This window comes from Pleurodeles waltl, chromosome 2_1 (genome assembly GCF_031143425.1).
Source record: "Pleurodeles waltl isolate 20211129_DDA chromosome 2_1, aPleWal1.hap1.20221129, whole genome shotgun sequence".
Lineage (NCBI taxonomy): Eukaryota > Metazoa > Chordata > Amphibia > Caudata > Salamandridae > Pleurodeles > Pleurodeles waltl.
The window spans coordinates 275,565,729-275,587,892 of NC_090438.1; the positions used below are offsets into that span (position 1 = coordinate 275,565,729).

The 22,164-nt window shown below is 45.1% G+C and overlaps 1 protein-coding gene across 1 annotated transcript in view; it reads right to left on the bottom strand.

Moving 5' to 3' along the window:
• LOC138263236 (transmembrane 9 superfamily member 2-like) overlaps nucleotides 1-7,455 on the bottom strand; it is a 696,131-nt gene extending 688,676 nt beyond the window's left edge. Inside the window, exon 1 of the mRNA XM_069212440.1 lies at nucleotides 7,144-7,455. Coding sequence (XP_069068541.1) covers nucleotides 7,144-7,272 — 129 coding nt within the window. The 5' untranslated portion in view covers nucleotides 7,273-7,455. The remainder of the gene's footprint in view (nucleotides 1-7,143) is intronic.
• Nucleotides 7,456-22,164: the final 14,709 nt, after the last annotated feature.

The window sequence follows — 22,164 nt, forward strand, 5'->3', positions numbered from 1 at the left end:
TTAACACTGCCTCTTATAATTCATCTTCCGGAAATAGAGTATTTTTGTTACTTGCTGAGCACAGTCTCAGTCTGTTTGACTCTAATGAGCCAATTGTGGGGCACATGATGTTCCGCTTCTGGCAGTTACAAGTATTTCTCAAGGTTGCATCTACAGTGGGGAGAATACACTGTTTAACAAATGTTATCAATGTTGTGTAAAACGTTGTTACACATATAATGAACGCACAGATGGGTGTCCCTTTTGCCAACTAAATTGCTGAGTACATTTCCTTTGCTATGAGGGCATAACTACCTGTGCTGTCATGTCATTCAACCCCACGCTCAAGGAAGTATCTTGTTTATGAATTTCATTTAAGGCACAGGTGTTGACAGATCATCTCACAAGTTTGAGTTTCTGAAAGTAACCAACAAATAAGATTCTTTAAGTCTTGGAGCAGGCCACATAAACAGAAAGGGCTCATTTAACATCCAAAATTTATAGGGCCTGATGCAGATTTTGGCAGACAGACTACACCATCGCAAACATGACTGATATCCTGTCCGCCGTATTACGATCTCCATAGACTATAATGAGATCTCAACATAGAGAACAGGAAAACCGCCACATTTGCGACCGAGTTACCCATCTGCCAAACTCTAAATCACACCCATAATATTTCTTCTTTTTCAGAAATTGAGGAATAAAAGAAAGATGTTGAGAACATTTCCCACTCTTTATGTAACCTGGATAGAACCTTAGGAAGAATAGCAGGATTAGGTTTTTATACTACTCCAGCCTCCAAGATTTTAAGAAAGGGAGGACTACATAAGAGTGCACACAAATCTGCATTTCATGTAGCCAATGTGATTGCTAAAATCAACTGAAGCGGAGAGCTTAAATGTAACACTTTCCAGGACGTTTAGCACCAAGGGAAGATCCCAAAGAGGAACAGGTCTATTTGCACATCTAGAAATTGAAATCCTCCTTAGTAAACTCATTACTAAATGATCATGTTTCCCAAATCCTTCCGAAGGCTCACTAAAGGCTTTGATGGTATACTACTACGCTTTTAACAAAGATGCTGCAATGTTCTTTTGAAACCCAGAAAGTAAAACTTGTACACAAATATAGAAAAAAAAGAGGCAAGGGAAAGAGAGTTACATGGTGCTGAAACACTCCCCAATGCTTAAAATAAGAGTAGAGTGGTTGGACATTTAGATACCTGTAAAATTAGAGCTAAATGCTAATGTCTCAACTCCATACTGAGAAAGCTTTGACTGAGGAAGACACTGAGGCTTATATAGAAGACAAAAGTGAAAGTGTAATTATCCAATGAGGTGCTATCATCATTGATTTGAGAAGAGTAAACTAGGAGTGCTGGGACCAGAACGGAAGAACTACTGACGGATAACTCTACCTGAATTTTGAGAAGCATATGAAGGATATGAGGAAAAGGTGGAAATCCATAGAGGAGTTAATGAGGGCAAAGTTAAAGCGCCCACTCCCAGATTTCCTGATGCAAGAAAATGTTACAAGAATCTCAGCAGCTAAGAGCCTTTTTTTTTGGGGGGGTAAACAGGCTCAAGAATGGTTTTCCAAACCGGAGTAATGTTCAGGAGAACACTGTGGTTCTCTGGGACAGATTTTGTGATGAAGAGAACACCCAGTCAAGATGATCTGCTGTTACATTATTTTTCCCCTGGATAAGAAATAGCTAGAAGAGGCAGCAGCCGATTTTCGCCTAACATACTATGTTGAGTAACCAGATTAGAAGGACCTGATCTAATTCTCCTCCATCTGTTTATATATGTTATGGCCACTGTATTGTCCATCTTGATAACATAATGAGTGTAGATAATTTCCCAACAATTAAATCTGAGCTCTGTATACTTCCCTACGGGTTGAAGACATCTGACTCTCTAGAAGCAATCGTTTGCCCCAAATAATCTTAGAGACACAGGTTTCCCCCAACCCTTTTGCTGGCATCAGCTCTTTTTACCAAACAAGAGGGCGGATGTAAAAAGACCCCTTCTTAGGAGAATGTGGAATCAGCAATCATCTAACTGATGTTTCTTCTGAAGAGTTGCTGGAATTTTCTGGTCCCAATCCACTGAAGGTTCCCAGTTTTCCAAAAGGCGAATCAGAAGAGGTATAGGATGAAGTCTGACCCAAGGTACCAGGAACACACATAAAGCCATGTGTCCTTATATCTATAGACAAAGACATGCTGAGACTTCCTTTACTGAAAAACAGAGATATCAGAATAGCTCTTTGTCTTTGTGCTCTTTCCTCTGGAAGGAAACCCATTCCCAAAATGGTTTTGAACTTGCCTCAATGAAGATTCTATCCAGTTGAGGTTCCAAATTGCATTTCTTGTAGTTTATTAGCAATCAGCATTGTTTTAAACAAGTCTTTATCGCTTTCCAACATTTTCTTTTTGGAAGAAGCTCGAAGTAGCCAATTGTCTAGCTATGGGTAGCTATTCCAGTCATGCAGATAAAGACTTGCTAATAAAGATGCCATCATCTTGGTGAACACTCGAGGTGATGATCATGTTCCAAAAGGCAGAACATGAAACTGATAATGTTTCTTCATTACTGTAAACCTTAGGTATTTCTAATGTGTCTTTTATATGGAAGTAAGCATCTACCAAGTTTACCATTATCAGGAAGGCATTCTCCAGTATTAGATGAATACATTTTCTGAAGCGTTTCCATTTTGAACTGAACTTTCTTGATCCAGCTGTTCACCCTGCATAAAAATCGATGATAATCCTTTACTCTCCTGAAGGTTTTGGTAAAAAATTTAATAAAAAATATAAACACCTAGAATAGGCATCTTTTCCTCATTTATAGTTTGTTACTAGGGAGAATGCCGGTTTCAGATTTAACTTTCAGATAGCAGACCTGATTGCTACCTTTTTGGTTCTGTTCCTAGGACAAGGCGTAATTATGGTCCCCCAGTCTGGTGGCAGAGAGACAAACTCTGATAACCTTCCTTCTTCACTTGCATCACCCAGGAATCGAAGTAGATATTTCCTATTCCTCACTGTAACATTATCCTCCCTCTGACTGGCTACTCTTGGCCATTTCTTTGATAGACAGAAGTGATATGTCTTAGATGAAGATGACGTCCTGTTCTTGTGTCTGATTCCTATGTTCTTTTTCTTTGGGTGTCCTTGAAAAGGTCTGTTGTTAAGTTAACGATAATGGAATGATGACTTAGGATAAGAAGAAGATGAAGTAGCACTTGAAGACTGACAAAAGGAGGCGGGCTTCTTTTCCTTAAAAACTTGTGTGGTTCCTCTTCAAGTTCTGTGCCAAAAGGTTTAACACCTCCAGCGGGCATTCTTTAGACAGTTTTCTGAGCTGAATCAGCATGCCATTGTTGTAAGTACAAATTCCTCCTTCTTTTCTTCTATAGTTTCTCCCTCAGCTAGGGCAGCAGCTCTGACTACATCAAATAAGATGTCTGAAAGATAGTGAATCCTCTTTTTAATGGCTTTTTCAGTAGACCAGAACATTCCATACATTCCTGAATAGCTTTATAAAAGGTCTTTGAAATCAGATATAAGTGATTGCGATATAAAGGAGCCATAAATCCCAGCACTCATCGCCAGACAATACACCAAATAGGATTTCTTAAGTGGTGAATCACTCCGTTTATCGATTTGGTCCTTAAGAATACTTTCCTAGTTAAAGATGTCCATCCCACCAAACTCACTACAAGGGAATCCACAACTACAGATTCCAGCAATATCTTCCCATTTGCACTACAGGGTTTAATTTAGTTGTATACCTAGGAAAGGATATTTTACCTGGATCATTCCATTACGTGAATACTACACCTGATACATGTTCACGGATGGTGATGTTTAATGAAGGAGCCTTCTGAAATTGCCTTAGTATGAGATCTGCTGAAGTACTGGGAACATCTTCCACAGGAAACTCCATGCTAACGTTAATTCTTCCCAAGTCTCTTGCAACAGTTCTTTATCAATATATTTCCCTCTCTGGTCTGAGGGGAGTCTTCATCACCACTTTCTCCGAACTGGACCATGAGGAGGTAGAGGCGTGCCCAAGATGTGATTCACGGCCTTCACTGTCTCCAACACAATTCTCTCAATAGATTTTTCAAGAGCAGGATCCACCTTCTCCCGCCTGCATCTTTTAGAGTGAGGATGAGATGAGGGACATGACGATGAAGGAGAACAGGAATCTATATATTTCCTCTTGCTAGCTATGTTTACCCATCTTAAACAATACTTTATATTCAGGTCCAAAAGCAATTGCCTGCTGCTTTCTAAACTAATAAATACCATAGCACACTGTCTTTTTAAAAAAAAAAAGGTAAACACTACCAGAAAATCAAAGTCCATGCATGTGCGGTACTCCTCAAAGACCATGCATCAGCGTCTAAAGGACACTCCCTAATAGGCACAGCCAGCACTGTCCAAGAATAGCAGCGGTCTGCAAAAAACACCAGGCCTGCTCTGCCGCTTCTCATCAAGCACTCACATTGGTCCCGCAGCAACAGCACTTCGTCCACGCCGGACCACCCCCAAAGAGCATTCGCTTTCCATTCACAGTCAGAAAATCTCAAAAGCGTGTTGCACTATCCCTCACACGTGTGCCCCCTCCCGCAGAATTACGCTGGCGAGTGAATAGCATAACGCAAGCACAGCATGAATCACCTTCCTCCATCCCTGTCATGAGGCAGGAATAAGATAAAGGAAATTACCTGGGGAAGGTAGACTTATTGCACCCCGGAATGGGTGGAACGGAGCTTACTTCCTGTTGGATGGATGTAGGGATAATGGATAACCCACAGAATTGTTGGGGGGTGGGGGGGTGTATGGGGAGGGTTTTCTCAAAAGGAAAAAACATTTTCCCTGTGTAGATTGTTTTGTAAAAAGTGCATTTGCATTAGACAATCACATTCACTCTGATTGGAGTTCTCCGTTATGAATAACTCCTTAGACTGGGAATAAAATCCTACAAAGAAATTCACACAACCTCACTTAGATTACAATTGGAAACCTGTACCTAACACACGTTTCCGAGCATACTTGAGCTTATGTTTTTGAATTAGAAAAAGTAGCAAAAATAAGTTGAGAGGGAGAGCTCTGCACATATTTTTTCTTTTTTATTTGTGAATCTGGAACACAGGGCTGTAAGTGGGTCCTCTAAAGGGGGTATGGTCTATGTTGTAAAAGGTATGGCTTGAATACAAACTAAATTTCTGTCAGTTCCATGTTGACAGCAGACTGGTATTTTGGCTTCTCTCTGAGCTTTCTGTTATTGCATCCAGATATACACCAAAACAATTAAACACTCAAAACCAACCAGTAGTATTGGATCGCTCAGTGACTGTTAGCCGTTTAAGATAAATGAGTAACATGGATTTTTTCTAAATAATATTGAAAATGCTTCAATTCTGAAATTGAGACTGAATTAAAAACATTATTGAGGACTGTGGAAGGGGTAGTAGTCTTCAGAATATCAAAATTATCACTGTTACGTTCACACTATGTTAGTCATTTACACCCTTTTTCTCTGCACATCTCGTCCATCTGCATCTTTTACACCTTGCCCCTTTAGGACCACCTTTTCATTCTCTCTTGAATGCACTTCCTTGCATCTCCTTGGCTTCACCATTCCATCCACCCCAAACACATAACACACTCCCTCCCTCATCTGTAAGCTCTGCATTTTTTTTTTTTTTTACTTTCGCCCTCTCAATATTTTGAGAACTGTGTACCTGCAAAGAATCACAATTGCCACTGGAATACTGGATCATTGGTCTGTGCGCTATGCTGAGGCCAAGGGTTGGATGGCCATGTATTCTGAACACCTTTTGCCGCTGATAGGCACTGAGAAGCTTGCTCAACCTTAACTTTAGACCTATCAATCGTGGTCCCTTATATTCACCTGGAGGCGACACAGCTCTAAGCATGCCTTATACAAGTGTAATAAGCTACACGAAAAGAAGAAAATAAATAAATAAGATCCTGGAAAACGTGCATTGTCTGAGAATGCTGAACATGTGAACTATATAAACAGGAACTAAATCGGTGACATGAATTACATTCAATCAATCAAGGATTTATAGAGCGCACTAATCACCCGTTAGGGACTCCAGGCGCTGGGGGGAGGAAGGAGCTACTAGTCGTAGAGCCATGTCTTGAGGCATTTCCTGAATGTCAAAAGGTCTTGGGTCTGGCGAAGGTGGAGTGGTAGGGAGTTCCAGGTCTTGGCGGCTAGGTGAGAGAAGGATCTTCCTCTGGCGGTGGTGCCGCAGATGAGAGGGCGAGGCTGGCGGAGCGAAGATTGCGGGTGGGGGTGTGTAAGGTGAGTCTGTCGTTGAGGTAGGCTGGGCCTGTGTCGTGGAGGGCCTTGTGTGCGTGGATGAGGAGTTTGAAGGTGATCCTCTTTGATACTGGTAGCCAGTGACGGTCTCTGAGGTAGAGGGAAATGTGGTCGCGGCATGGGATGTCCAGAATGAGGCAGGCGGATGCTTTCTGGATTCTTTGCAGCTTTGTTAGGAGTTTGGTTGTTATTCCTACATATAGGGCAGTTTTTATGCTTATGCAGTTTTAACGTTTTTTATGTTCATTGTTCAGTCGATCAGTATTTTTGGCAATAAAGTTGATGACATGAATGTAAGGCCAGTTAGGGACGTCTTTCAATGGCCGTTTTTAATTACTACAGGGTATGAGATCTGGAAGGACCCGGCCCACTTAAAGCCCTCACAAGCGCTAAAATCCCCAGAATGCGACGATCTGTTGAAAGAAAGCCAGTGACAGGAAAAAGGTGTTACTGTGTCGTCTGCTAAGTGCCAACTCCTGTCGTTCCGGCTCTGCCAAGGAACATGGGAAAACAGACTTCACCCAAAGAAAACTGGATCAGCGGGGGTAGGTTGACATTAAGGCACTGCTGACGAATTCATCCACTGAAAACTTGGAAAGTAGAATCACAACGCTACGGCAAGAAATAGCTGTGGTTATGACCAATATAATCACAAATCCCAGTGTTGAAAAACAAAAAGCTTTACTTTCTTGTACTATCATAGAGTTAAGGAATACAATTAGTTTGATAAACATTAGTTTAAGGAGTCTGATAATTCCTTTTACCGCCACGAACCGATCAGCCCGCTCCTTACCTGGCAGCTACTTCCCTTATCCGGGTTGCAAAAGTTAACCGGGGCAAGCCCCGGCAGATAGAAGCAGAGTCCGGGATGACCCGCCATCAGAAGCAGAAGGGACGAGAGGCAAAGGCAGTACGTTGCCATGTTCTCCGCGGATTTCACGAAGTTGCTGTCTCTTCCGAGGATCTCTGCTGACGCTGGAGCTTGCGGCAGAGTCGCTTCCGGGTTTATCTACAATTACTGCGCAGGCGTATTAGCATCAAGGGAGCTTCTCAGGTGTCCCTAGGTAACAGCTAAATCCCTGAAGTCTGCGACTGACCGGTTGGTGGGAAAGAGGCAGACAAAGTATGTGTAAAATCGACGTCTGCAATGGACACAGAAGACAGCTGCCACCCAGAGCTAGTAGAAGAAACCTGTACTGTGAACTGAACGTAGCCTTTAAGCGAGGCCAGGTTATTGACACCTTTCAACACTTTAAACGGGGAGCGCCAAAGCCGGCAGTCACTGAGAGGGGAAGAACCGGAATTTTTGAAAAACGGAAAAAGGGGGAGCAATAAAAGAGCCGCGTACTGGATCTGGGAAAAAGCTGCTGCAAGGCACTTTGCCTAATCTATTCAATGTGTTATTCGTAAGAGTGTACAAAATTGATTTTCCTATACGTGTATGTTGCTATCAATTTATTTAATTACCAACGCTGGAATTGGGAAAAAATCTATGGTGGTAACTAACAAATTGGAAGTGGTGCAGCTGAGATGTGGGTGTTAACGTTTGTGTGACAATGATGAAGTATACGCAACATTATAGTGGTGCACTAAAAGCCTATATTGGGGTGCACTCACTGTAGACTAGTGATGTAATGTTATGCGTTATAGCTATTTTAATCTAAATATAATATTGTTCTGCATAGACTTACTAGAGTGCTTAGTTTGTATTATGTTAATCAAGCTTCGATTGTTCCAACGCTTGGGACATCCTGTGCTAATATTGTATCTTTTTAATCTTGTATTGAGGGTTGCTTACATTAACCTGAGTCTCAGCTTGAAATAAATTCCTTTAACTTTATTTCGGACTTGGATGTTCTTTGTGTGGTCAAATTGGTCATGCTGTAAATTTAAATGTTGATTGGCTTGTGAGATGTTTGATAGGGCGAAAAGACCTGTCGACCTCGCTTAAATCATGCCTGAAATGCGATATCAGGAGTGAAGGGCTAGCACCAGAGAAAAGGCGAAGCCACAAAAGTTGGAATCTGACAGTCATTTTTTAAAAATATGGATTTATTGATCTTTATTGATTTTTTTTTATGCCCAAAGCAAGCAAAAGTTTTAATCGAGTACAACAGTGAACATTGCATGTCATAATTTCAACAGTGTACCCTTCCCCCTTAGCCCCTACCCCCAACACAATAGCACACATGTGGTTCAAGGGAATCAATATACTGCATTTTTGATAATTGCTTTCTCTTTTCAAGTTCAGGGGTATAGCTGCCGTGCTGGTGTTCTCTTTTTTTTCAAGAGTGAATATACCTGCACTCCGCCACATACATTATATCTAGTGACTCCATCTGTTCAGGATCCATCACCTCCCCGGGCTCCGTAAGCTTGTTCAGCATGTCTCCCCACAACTGTAAGTCTTTCTCCAATTTATCATCAGTGCATACTCCACTCATTCGTCTCTCCTCTGCTAGTGCCCATTCCTTCATATAATTTTGTCAGAATATATACAAAGGGGCTCTAGGGGAGAGCCAATATATTGCTAGTCAGCGATTGGCTAGCACCAGTCCCGTAGAGGCAAATCTCTATCTGATCTTTCCTCTTTTTGGCCGTTGTAAGAGCCTAGCATACAGTGGCTAGTTGTACTCTCTATAGCTATGTTGGTAACCCTTTTTAAAGTTGTTGCCACTTCCAGCCTGAACACTTGTATGGGGTTGCACCCCCACCCAGATCATGTGTGGAAACATGGGTCTAATGGCATCGCATCAAACACAGGTTGTTGACCTTCTTGTGTCTATTTGTATAACCTGTCCCGTGTGAGATATGTGCGGTGCAAAAAGTTAAAGTGGTTCAATTTAAATCTCGCATTATTGGCTATGTGTTGAACAAGCGAACATGTTCTCCCTCATTCCTTCTCTCTTTATGGCAACTCCTCTTTCCATTGTTACTTAGCAGTCAGTGAGGTTTTTGGTCTGTCTGTCTTTAGGGCCTCATAGAATTAAGATATCAAGTGTCGTGTCTGCGTGGTCTCAACCAGCGTATCTAGGGTGTTGCTTGTGTGGGATGTGAATCGGAAGCATGGCCATAATTCTCTTGCTGTCCTGCCTGTTTATAAAATGGCAAGAACGGTCCTCCTCCTTTGCTAAATATCTCTCTAGCTCCTGCAAAGGTAATGTCAGAGAGTTGCTCCCCCTTACTCCCATCTTCTCAGTGGCATGTTCTATTGGATCTGTCTGAAGGGCTGTAATCATTGCAAGGGAACAGCACCAGAGTATGGGGCGTGCTTGAGGGCTAATTTCATTATAATTTTCTACACCACTTTCACTCTATGAGCTATATATGAGAGTCCGACAGGCTGCCCCGCTCCCACATTAGACGCACAGTAAAGTTTTGTTTTCGATCACTCCCTCTAATAGTCTTTCCTCCCAATTCTCTGCATCCTGCACCACAGAGTTCCATATTGGAGATGAGCAGCTAGGCAATAAAGCTCCATGCCTGACAGGCCAAGGCCTCCTTCCTCCCTGTCCCTTTTCAATATTGCAATTGGGTTCTGCTTCATCTACCTGCCCACTCTAATGAAATCAACAAACTATCTAAGTCCTGGAAAGTGGTCCTAGGGATCGGGCTCAGTGAGTTTTGTAGCATATAAAGGCATTGTGGAAGAAATACAACGGTTGCCACCAATCCCTTCCAATCACCAATTAGTGGCAGGGTATTCCAGAATTGGACTGAGTTGTGAATCATGTTCAATCAATCAATCAATCTTTTTAGAGCGTGCTGTTCACCTGTAAGTTCTCAAGGCGCTGTAGAGTATGCTCATGATGGAGCGAGTCTCGTCTGTCATGAGGGGGTACAAGCGTGCAGGTACAGTCGGGGTTCAGTGAATCCGGGTTGGGGCGTTTATGGTGAGTTTGGATAGTCTTGGGGTCTGAAGCTGTCATACATACCCTTGATTTTCTAATGGAAGAAGGCGGCTAACCTGTCGCAGAGGTCCTGGGATGGAGAGATGTTTGTGGCCTCAGCTTATGGTTTGGCGAGGGTGGCGTTGATGCGGTCCTGCAGGGCGGTTGTTCTGGTGGATCTGATGAGGCCACCAGATGATCTGATGGTGGATATGAAGGCTGCAAAGTCCTCTGTGAATTTGCTGTTCCTTCATTTTTTCTCCAGTTTCCTGCAGGTGCACTTCGATTCCTGGAGTGCGGGGGTGAACCAGCTGGCTTTCTTAGTGGTGTGTTTCCCTGTGGTCGTTCGGAGTGGAGCTAGGGTGTTGGCTCGATCTGCGATCCATTGGCAGAGGTTGCATGCTGAGGGGTTGGTATCTGTTGTATCGGGGCGTGGCAAGTTGCTGAGGGTGTTGATAAGTTGTTCCTCTGTGATATGCTTCCATTTCCTGTTTGGGGGGGGAGATGTAGATGTGAGCTGGAGGTGTGGTGATGGAAAATGGATGCAGGAGTGGTCAGTCCAGTGTAGCGGTGTTGAGTCGTTGATGGTGACATTGATGCTGGCGGAAGTGATGGGGTCAAGTGTGTGTCCAGCGATGTGCGTTGGTGAGGTGACCAATTGCTTGAGACCAATTGTGTCAAGGCTCTTGAGTAGCGATGAGGTGTTGTGGTTGTCGATGTGGAAGTTGAGGTCTCTGAGGAGTATGTAGTTGTGGGCTATGAAGTCAACGATGTAGTCGCTGAAGGCTTGGCGTGGGCTGGGTGGTCTGTAGATGAGGGTGCCACGGTTGGTGGTCTTCAGGGTGACATGGTCTTCGAAGTGGAGGTGCTCCATGTGGGGGGGGGTGTTCCTGTGTGCTGATTGATAGGTGAAGGGTGGTCATGTAGGTGAAGGCTAGTCTGCTTCATGGTCTGAAAGGTTGGTCCTTGCAGAGCAGTTTGTAGTCTCTGGGGATGGCAATGTTGATGTCCAGTTCAGAAGTTGTGTTTGTTCATGTCTCGGTGAGGAAGGCGATGTCCGGGCGGATTGAGTCTATCAGGTCCCAAAATTCCATGGCGTACTTGTGCAGGGAGCAGATGTTGAGGAGAATGCACTTGAAGTGATCTGGAGGGGTTTTTGATGGGTCTGCGGCTTGGGGGTCTGGCGTTTGGAGTGCAGAGAAGTTGTGGTGGCAGTTGGGCAGGCAAAAGGGCTATGAGTTCTGCTCGGGGAAGTGAGGTGGCAGGCAGTCAAATGTCCTGGTTTCAGTGCGTGGAGGATTTCAGCTTCGTATCAGTGGATTGTGTGAGAGCCAGGGTCTGTGGTGCCGTCCAAGCTCGGACGGGTGAAGACAGGCTTGCCTTTGGCGCGCTAGCGCTACAGCTGCGTAGCAGCCACCCTTCAGAAGGGGAGGGTTATGGGGGTATTGGGAAGCTGGGAGACAGGAGGGTGGGAAAGCGCTTCGAGAGCGGCGGCGAGGCATCGGCTTAGAGGGAAACGCCGGTGCAGTAAAGGGCAGAGTGCAAAAACAGGTGAAAGGTGCAAAAAGAGAGAGAAACAGTAAAGAAGTAAAAAACAGGAAAAAGAGGAAGACAGAAAAACAGACAAAGACAGATGACCAGTAGGCCACCAGGGAGAAGGCACAGGCCGCTGCCTGCGGGTGGAGGTGGGCCTCAAACACAGAGCCACCAGGCTCTCTCAGACACCAACAGCGGCAGCAGCAGTGGCTATGCAGGAGGGAGCGACGGACGCTGGCCAGAAGGTCATGTTGTCGCTCCTCAGTGTGCACTGCTCTAATGCCCAGGTATCAGAAGCTGCCTTTCCCAACTCAAATCCCTGTCTAGTAGATCCTCTGGCATCCTATCATCAACAAAGCCAAAGGGAATAGTAAGGATTTCTCCCAGCTCGTCCAAAGCCCTGATATCTCTCTGAATCACTGTAGCTCGGACAAAAAGTGGGGAACCAACATCTCATGATCGGTCAGATACACCATCGGCGTACATCAACACCACGTAATTCTTTGCCCCCTATTGGATTCCCTAGGATCCCAGTGCCTCCCACAGACTTACTGCCAAATCCATCATCTGTTCTTTTTGCATTTGTTGCCCTAAGTGGGAAAGGTATGTCCTGATGTGGTCCTGTGCTCTCCATGCCACTGAATTCAAGCTAGCCTGACTGATGAGTGGTGATACCCCAAAACTGGTCCCAGGATGCTTGGTTTCTGGTCCAGGGATAAACTGGCCTGGTAGTTTGGGCTGGGCTGTTCCCATGGGGAGCAGGGTCAAGACTAATTTGCATATGGCTGGGTCCAAACTGGAATGGTGCAGTGAGGAAAATAAAATATTGGATGTAGGCCCAGATCTGTGATTGAGGAGGAGGGGGGAAAGTTTGACATTGTTCAGCATTCTATCCATCATATGGTCTCTGCACTTTTAGAAAGTTAGCATTTTCCTGCCCGTGTGCCTGCAGCCTATCTTGGGTCACATGAGTGGGTGTAGCTGACAGATTTTGTGGATTCTTCCTAGACAGTCGCATAGTCACACAATAGTGGAATAAGCTGATCCTCAGTGGGCCATTAACTTTCTTGATTGGGGGGCAGAGCTAAGCACAGCCCCACTTGCACCTGAATAGGCTGTGCCCTCTCTTCTCACAATAGGCCTAACAACTCTGTATTATCACTGCATCCAGCTTGGAGCCAGGGGAGGAGAGGCATGAAACTCCCAGACCTTCAAAGAACTTTTCTAGAAGCTTTGCCCACCTATATTGCATGTCCTGATGTGTGCCAAGTGCTGCACTTCAAGTCCACTCATCCTCGAGTAAACACCACATAAATCCTCCAACTTATGTTTCCTTAAATTCCTACCTGATTTATCGGGCAACATATACTCCCCCTTAGAACAGTTTTCACCTTAAAACATAGAACAGTTTTATTAAGTACTACAGTCTATACTTAGGCTGAGAGATTAGGCTCCCGGGGTGTCCCCGACCACAGGGCCGGTATATTGCTCTCCTGAGGTCGACCTACCCCAGCAGTTCTGTGATGCTGGGAGAAAGTGAGGTACAGCAAAAGGGCTGAGCCTGTCTCTGCAGCCCCCACCCTCTCCTGCCATAGTTGGCCTTCGTACCTAGGAGGTCGATGTAGTATGGTCTCACCACATAGGTGGTATTTATTGGCAGGAATTGCCAGTTTATAGTCTTAGCATGACTGTCAGGTGGTGCTGGCCAGGTCATTGTTCCCCTTCTTCACCTGCTAAGGAGGATGGCCCCCTGCAGTGGCTCATCCCCAGTCACTGGGCCCAACAACTTTGATGTTTTTCAGTCAGTAGAGATGGGTCTTCTTCAATCCATGAGTCCACCTGTGAGGTCAGGTCTGTTAGCATGCATTCCAGTCCCAATGGGCCATGCTGCTGCACCACCACCCGATTGTCAGTACCCACCTCATCATGTTGTCTCCTGGAGATGGCCGCTATGCTGCCCATCTGCTTGTTAGTATCCCTTGTTCTTCAGGGGATCCACTGCTCTTTCAGGTGCATCCTTCTTCTGCGGCTCCGTAGGCCGCTCTGAGTCTTGCTCCGCCACGGGGTACCAGGAAAGTCCCCTCTGGCCGCATCCGGGACAGACCTCACTCTTTCCAGTCCGTCCGGCCCCTTTGAGCTCTACGGGGCACAGCCAGTCAGTCGCTGCCTGTTCCAAAATTTCAGGCAGCTACCAGGCTCCGTTTGCGCAACAACATCTGCCCTCGGCTCCCCCGTTTTTGCTGGCCAAGACACGGCGGCCCTAGGTGCAGTTCGGCAGTCTTTTCTCTCAGTCGGCTCTAGATTCGTACACTGCATCATCCATGGTGTCAGCAGTAGGTGTCATGGTCAGTGTGCCTCTGGTCAGGCCCAGGATGTCAAGAGATTCTTATGGGGTCCCGCCGAAGCACAGGACTAATGCGCCTGTGCAGCCATCTTGTCAGGCAATGCCCCCAACGTCTCTGACAGTCAATGTATACATTTATGTGTTGTAAAACTCTGCCTGAAAGAAATTTGCAACAAAGAATAAATGTGATAGTAAATCTGCTCTGCGCACCTGTTGCGACATGCTCCATTTAAAAATAGCATATGGGTTAAGATGTCTGCTGTAGAGATCTTGTGTGCCCAACAAGTTATGTGCGGGGCCACTGAAATTGCGTGGTAGATTAAGGCCAAATTACGCAATAGGGTTGAGTAAATTATGCAGCAGGAAAGGGCTAATTATGGAGCGTAATGTGCCACATTTTATGATAGTTTACTTCACTGTTTTGTCTTTTTTACAATACATGGACATTTGTTGCACCTTATAAGTACCACTTTAACACCCAAATATAGGAATAAGCAACAAAATGATGACTAGTCAACATTTGCAAAGTGCCTTCTAGTGCGCAGAAAGACATGTTGCTGCGATTTTAGTAAATTTGGAACCCTATGACCTAGGGTTGGTGGATTATTTGACAAACGTGGCAAATCAATAATTATGTGGAAAAACACCACAGCCGCACAATCGCATAATCCCAGTGGCCCTGATTATGTGGCAAATGAAGGGTAAGAGAATTCTGATTTTTAATGTAATCACTGGAGAGAGATGTATAAAGTGAAGTCACAGCTCTGACTCGTTACAAACTCAAATAGAGGGTTAATGTCCCTGCTGCAAAGCACAGCACATAGCAGACAAGTCATAGCTTTTTAAGTCATGAAGATAGCTCAGTGGCTGCTGGCTCTTTTGCAGAAATCCTGAGGTGATGCAAGTTACAATTTTCTTAATTTAGTTTACTGGGTTATAAACTGGCATCAAGGTGCCTTTGTCATTGGAGCCTTCTGACACGTAGACACTTTCTTCTTATTTAAGATCTTTTTATTGTGCATCCACCCACAACAGCATAAACTGCAACCTTTCCTCGATGCCTTCTTTTCCACCGATCTCCAACCGTTCCCCCGTAGAATCCCTAGTTCGAGGATTCTATTGCCAAGGCAATTACCATGGCAATACCAAAGGTAAACTCACGTTAACCAAAACATAACACCTTCCTGTTTTTTAACTCAATGGCTTGCTATTTCAAGTTTGTTAAAACGGGTTGCTTTGTGAAGTTATAAAGCCTTATTAATATGTGCTATATAAATGGGTATCTGACATTCGTACAGAACATGCATAACTTTCATACATAACTTAGAAAACTCAAGACCTTACCCAAATTGTTATTGTAGCAAGGTGGCAGTATTATGTGGTATGACTATGGGGTCTTACAATGTAATACTAAGACGATACCCAAAAGTGGACCTCAGATTCACACCAGTAACCTTATCTCAGACCTGGTTGAGTGGCAAAGAGCAGTCAGGCTATTTAGGGAAACATGTGTTAACGCATTTCACAACACCAGCATGGACAATAAGTAATTGACATGACTCGAAAGAAATCCGACACCAATTTGTCAATTTAAAAAAATTAAGTAGATTTGTATATTAATTTAGACACTAAAATTAAGTTGATACATGAGGATAACCAGAGTTATTGATTTTGGACCATTAAATAAATCAGTACTTTGTAGAGCTGTCAAACTCTATCATTGCGGTCAGTAGGAGAAATCACAGTATGCAATCGGTCACTTTTGGGGTGAGTTCCATGGAACCCACCTGGGGTTAAGGTCTTGCAGGCCCACAGACCATAAAACAATAGTCAGTACAATTTTACATTGCTCGAGAGGCCAGAATGCAGAGTAGTACTGGCTGTCCTTGGTGCTGAAGGGGACTCGTAGTCTTGGGGTGGGAACCTTAGCAAAAGGTATCTTGCAGGTCGAGTTCAGCGAAGCCCTTTGGTTCTTAAGTTGGGAGCTGGCCTCAGATCAGGAATCACCAGGCAGAGCAGCTCAACAACACTCGGGTGACTTGAGTGCAGAGGTGCTCCTTGCTCTCCGGAATGTTGAATGGAATCCGCAGATGCTGGCTCTACCAGGCTTGCCAACGCAGACTGAAAGGAGGTGCCAAGACTGGACAACTGAGGTGGGTTGCTGCACGGTGACAATGGTTCATTGGGCCTGGAGCGTCGAGTAAAACAAGTAGTAGTCAGGCTAACCACCAACAAGCCTTGGTGCCAGCAAGCACAGCAGTTTGAGTAATTTTCTTCTAGAGCACCAGGGAAAGAATGCAGAAAGTGTAGCCTTTTGGAGGGTCTGGCCTACAGTTCTCTGAAGGTGTCTGACCAGTTACTTTCAGGTGGCCATGCTTCAGGGCCCAGTGGACAGTTCTTCAGTGGTCATGGAAACGATGTTTGGTCCTGCCGTAGTCAGGGGACTAGTCCCTCTAGTCCTAGGGAGTTCTAGTGCAGAGAGGTTCACCTTCCTTTTGGAACCGGTCTCTGGTCTGGGGCGAGTCGAAGTCGAGCTGTTTGCAGAGTGGCTACCACAGGTGCAAATAATGCCCCTCATCTTTGTGGAGTCCTGCATTGTCATGGAGTCGGACTCTTCTTGGTTCACAGCAGATCTGAGGTTCTGGTGCCAGGGGTGTCCCTTAAATCCTAGATTTAGGGGTGTTAAGGGGTGTCAGGACCAGTGGCCAATGGGAACCTAGTCCTGCAGCTAATATTCCCCTGAGGTGATCACATTTGGTAGGAGTGCGTCACTAAACTACCTAGAACCCACTATTCCTAAGCCTTGTCAAGAAGGCTCGGGCCATCTGCCACAGTACACTCCAGCTGACCCACCCTAGATGTGTGATCAGCCTTAAGGGGAGTGTCCGCCTCCTGACTAGCTAATTTTCCCAGCTGCCTTGGGCAGGGGGAGGCTTTGTCCTTGAGTAGGGGACAAATTCCTTTGTCCAGCAGCGACGGTATACCCTTTAAAGCTCACTGCCGTGATGAGTCTAATCACTAGCCATCATGGCAGAGCAGAGGTGTGACCTCCTTACTGCACATGGCCTTTGTCCTGACCTCAGGGAGTGACACACACTCCTCAGCTTGTGGTCACAACTCTGTCTTGGTGGCAAACACTCGGGAAAGCTCAGCAGGCAGGGGAAAGCTGATAACTTGGTGGGCATCCTTTGAGGACGTCACCTGGGGCATGCTAAGCAAACCTAGGCACAAGAATCGAGCACAAGAATCGAGCACAAAAAAGCACCTTGTTTGACATAAAACATGAGGGAATTCATCAGGCCATCATGGAGCTTGACATCTGGGATCTGCCCGGGTGACAGCCTATGTTATCCTATGGACCGCCAGTCACTTGCAGTAGTATTACGTTTTAAATGCGACCACAGAGCCATATATGCTTGCACATATATGCCCACACTCATAACACAATACACCCTGCCTCTTGGGCTATAGAAGGTCTACCTTAAGGGTGACTGACTTATATTATGGGCAGTGAGGGGACTCTTCCTGCATCTGGTGTGGGCAGAGTCAAACTCGAGCAGGCAGGCTGCTCGTGCAGGCTGACATGGCAACCCTGCAGACTTTGTTTTTACTCGGGTCACTCAGGGTGGCACAATTAGTGCTGCAGCCCTGGTTACCCCTTTACCATCCCTATCTAGGTACCACTGGTACCATTTACCATGGCCTTACGGGGGTGGTAAAGTTCTTGCCAATTGGGTTTACCAATCACAGTTACAATTTAAGGGAGTGAGCACTGGCACTGGGGTCTGATTAGCATATCAAAAACAACAAAATCAAGTAGCAAAAGGTGGGGGGTGACCATTTAAAAGGGGCACTTTATAACAGCCATTTTAGCTCACATCCTTCAAATGGACACATCTCTTCCATACACACCGTAGAAAACTCAAAACCTTCCCCCAAATGTCATTATCTCATGAATACATGTGAAGTGACAAGAAGCTGATTGTGCTGGTTTTCTGTCATCGTGGAGTTAAAGCTCCAGCTACCCCAAGCCAGGACAAATCCTCAAACAAAGGGAGTGCAGATGACTCTCTAATTGAGATATTTATGTTGGGCACAGCTGGACATCAAATTAAGAGGCTTCCCTCACTCACTGCAGGTTGAATGTGATGTAGTCAAGATTTTAGTGATGTCCCTCATGTCACAGAAGTCATCCATATGTGACAGTTTATGCAATGTTAATCAAAGTATTAATGGTTTGACTGTAAAGTGATGCACTGAGATGATGTGTTAGTGTGTATTCGATCTATACTAGACGGCTAAATCCCTGTGGTATTGAAGTTTAATTAAATGTTTGAAGGATTTATTTGATATTATATTGTAATTTAGACTGGAAACTAACAGAAAGTATTGAAATGATATTGAATTTCTAATGAGTAATAATTTAAATCTGTGTGCAAGAGAAATGTAATCTCACGTTATACTGACTGAAATGTATTGACAGAGCCTTTTCATAAAATGTTACTGTAATCTAAATATTAATGAAGAATTATTAATAAAGAATTTACAGTCTGCATATTATAAATGTGTTTTATTTGATGTATTAATGTGCTGTAATAATTCACGCGCATTAGCCTAAGTGAGGCCTGTTAGGCCTTGTTTTTCGTGACTGTGCAGAAAATGCAGATTCATTTCTTTAACATGAACTTTCCTTCAGATTTTAGTAATAGACCCCTATTGTTTTAGACATTGGGAGAAGTGAAACAATGTCCTTGAATGTAGAACATCCTGGATTGTGGACATGATATTATATACAATTGTTTGAAACCTGTGTGGATCTATATGGATGGATGCTGTTCCCATGACAGACCTGGGAAGAAATATTGATGTTTCAACTTGGAGTCATGTGATCAGTTTCTATTGGATGATGCCACCTCAACGTAATATAGACTGTCTCTCAGAGCAAATCAGATTGCCGTATGAACTTTAATATGTCATTGACCTGTTGGACTTTGGTCAGATTCGCCCTCAGATTCTAAACATATGCCTTGCAGATGATGAACCCCACATGCTGAGCCCTTAAAGAGGTATCATCATCTCTGCTTTGCCCCTTTGAGATGCCCCATTGAGACTTAGAGGTTTTTCCCTAACCCTTTGCAGAAGACTCTTGACCAAGCTTCTGACATGCTGACGCTTTCCCTTTCCACTTATCTTTTGCCCACTTCTTGGTTAGTGGTTTATCGCCTGAGATGACCTTTTTCCAAATTCTTTTTGCCCTTTTTGTTCTTTTTGTCTTTTGTCCGCATGTGTTCCACCCCACATATGCTCTTCCCTGATTTGGCTGATTGTAGGGTTTCCTCTTGCCCAACTGAATTACAACTCTGCAGATTTAAATGGACTTGATGCTTATTAAGCCTCAACAAAGCTTCATTTCTGTATCACAGATTATTTTGTTGATGTTTTGTAATCTTATTGAAGGCTTGGTTTTAATAATGTTAGTTCGCTTGAACTTATTTCGTTGTCTTGGACAACCCTTGGTGAGTTTATAAACCTTCAACTTTGCCTTGTGAGTGGGCTACATGACTTTGAGCTTAAGTTTGTAATAAAACCCGTAACCTAATTCCTGACTGGTGTTTTCCTTTGTATGGCCATTTGATCATACTCTGTAATCTTATTGGTCTGTTTTGAAACTATGTTAATGGTTTACCACATCCTATGCAGGGTCCAAAGATCCGTGGACCTCAATGAGCATTGATCCCTGCGGAGGATGATAATGTTCAAGCAAATGCAGAGCACACACAGTGCTGCAGTTCTCAATGTGTCCTTTTGCCTGCACTAGGGCAAAGTCTGCACATTACACTGGGGCTGACCAGATCCAGCCCAGCAATTGCTGCAGAATCTGGAATCTGGCACGATCCCCTGCATTTCTAGCACTACCCATTACCCCCACATCCCATTTTCCATGTCACAGTCCTTACTTATGAGTCTAAATAGAAAAAAGAAATTGCCATCTTTGTATCATGTCCTGTAGGCACCTGGAGGTCATCTGTAGAATCTGCACTTTTTTGCCTACATCCTAATACAAACAAATACATATAACACGCTATCAGAAAGTTCATTCACAACAAACAGGGAAATAATGCAAAAAAACAAAATAAGTGTAACACTTACTGGATCCTCAATGATTAGTCGGTGATGATATGCCCTCAAACTTTCAAAGGAACCAGAGTGGCAACAAAGCATCAGCTTAAATCTCAAAATCCAATCTGACAACTCTGAAAAACAACACAATAAAAAGCATAATGAGTTATTTCTGACAGGACAATATTGAATAAGGAAATTCATTGTGACAAACCCATATATCATGTGTTGCTCTACATGCTAAAATGTGATCTTTCTAGCTCTTCTTCTGCTAAAGGCAACAGTAATTTCACTGTAGCCCAAAGCTGCTGCAATATCTCCTTCAATTGAAAGAAGGGTCAGCGGGTCGCCAATGTGATGAGGTAGAAAACCTTGGAGCTCCACCGGCCTGGGCCCCTTCTTGAGGCATCCTGAGCTCCCATTGCAGTCCAGGAGAGGGCCGGGCACCATAACACGGACTAGGTCTGCGCAGTGGGGCTGACTCAGCTGGAAGAGTGGTGGGGAGCCTAGCTCTGCACAGATTCAACGAGGCCCTGCAGTGGGTCTGCAGCTGGGCTGCCGATGCAACATGCCTGGGAGGCTGTGGCAGCCACGACTGGTGAGAGCGGAGAGAAGCAGGGGTGCGCCACCTATTCAAGTGACGGTGCTCCTGACAAGGTGCCTTTGGACTAGTAAGCGGAGCAGACAGACCGTGAGGCACCCGCTGGCGCCCTCAGACAGACGGGGCTGAGGGCCGTGGAGCCACGTGCGGCTGGGCCTCTGATGCTGCCAAAGATGGCCAGAATGACAGTACACCTGCAACGAGTCCCACCGGGAGGCGTGGTGCAATTAAGGAAAGCTGGCGGGTCCTAGATGACCCCTGAGGGCTCCAGCAAACAAAGTGAGGAAATTGATTGTGGTGTCTGCAGCAGGGAGCAGCCCATTAGGGGGAGCCTGAACTTCCTTTTTCTTTGATCACCGGCCCGACCAGGCAAGACAACAATGAGCGCATAGACCTTCATAAGGCCAGGGCACTACGGAGCAGAGGAGCCCCCAGGTGAACTGCTTGTGCCATTCTAAAACTGGGAACTGGGGGCCACGCAGCATGAGAGGGAACGATTGAGGCCTACTCCCTTTTGGCATGCTCCTTGGCCCCACCCCTCCTGGTGATACTGTTTTGTGCTGCAGCCGTTGGACACTCACGGTGTGACAGTCGGGAGGATAAATCCTTGTTGCTGGCATCCACCCTCATAGCAAGCTAACAGTAAGTTGAACTGCTCTGGTAGAAATCTGATCAAATCGAGGTGGCAGGTGGAGCGACTGGCCACAATTTGGCCCGGGGACTCACGCTGGCTCCCTGGACAGAGGGGGCCCCTTGGGCCTCTTCTTAGAAACGCGCTTGTGTCCTTGGGACTGAAATGTTGCTTTGGACGACTAGCGGGCACTGACACCCCCTGGTCCACCAAGGATGCAGTGATTGTGGTCGGTACCTTCATGAACTAGTGGTGCAACAGGCAGGTCCCGCCTAGTACACTTTCAACTTCACTTTGCTGCTGTGTGCTGCAGTCCAGGAGAGGGGAGACAAAGGACACCACAACTCTTCCTCCCCAACCCTTCTGTTTTAATCGGAGTTGTCATACCCTGATCCCCTGGTACAGAGCTTAGCTCCCAGTGTGGTCCTCTCCTTGGAAGCCTGTGGGCGAGATGGTGAAAACAGCCAAGAAACAGGATACCATACTGCCGGGCGATGAAATCTCGAGCCCTAGGATGGGTCCTCTTCAAGGCCCAATGCCTCAGAACATCCTGCAGGCGATCAGAGCCACCTGGAGGCTCTGGAGACCAAAATTGATACTGTGCGGCAGATTTGAGTCTGTTGAGAGACGATCATCGCCGTCTAGCAGAATGAGTCACTGTAACAGAAAAGAACCTCACTGAGGTGTCCCCC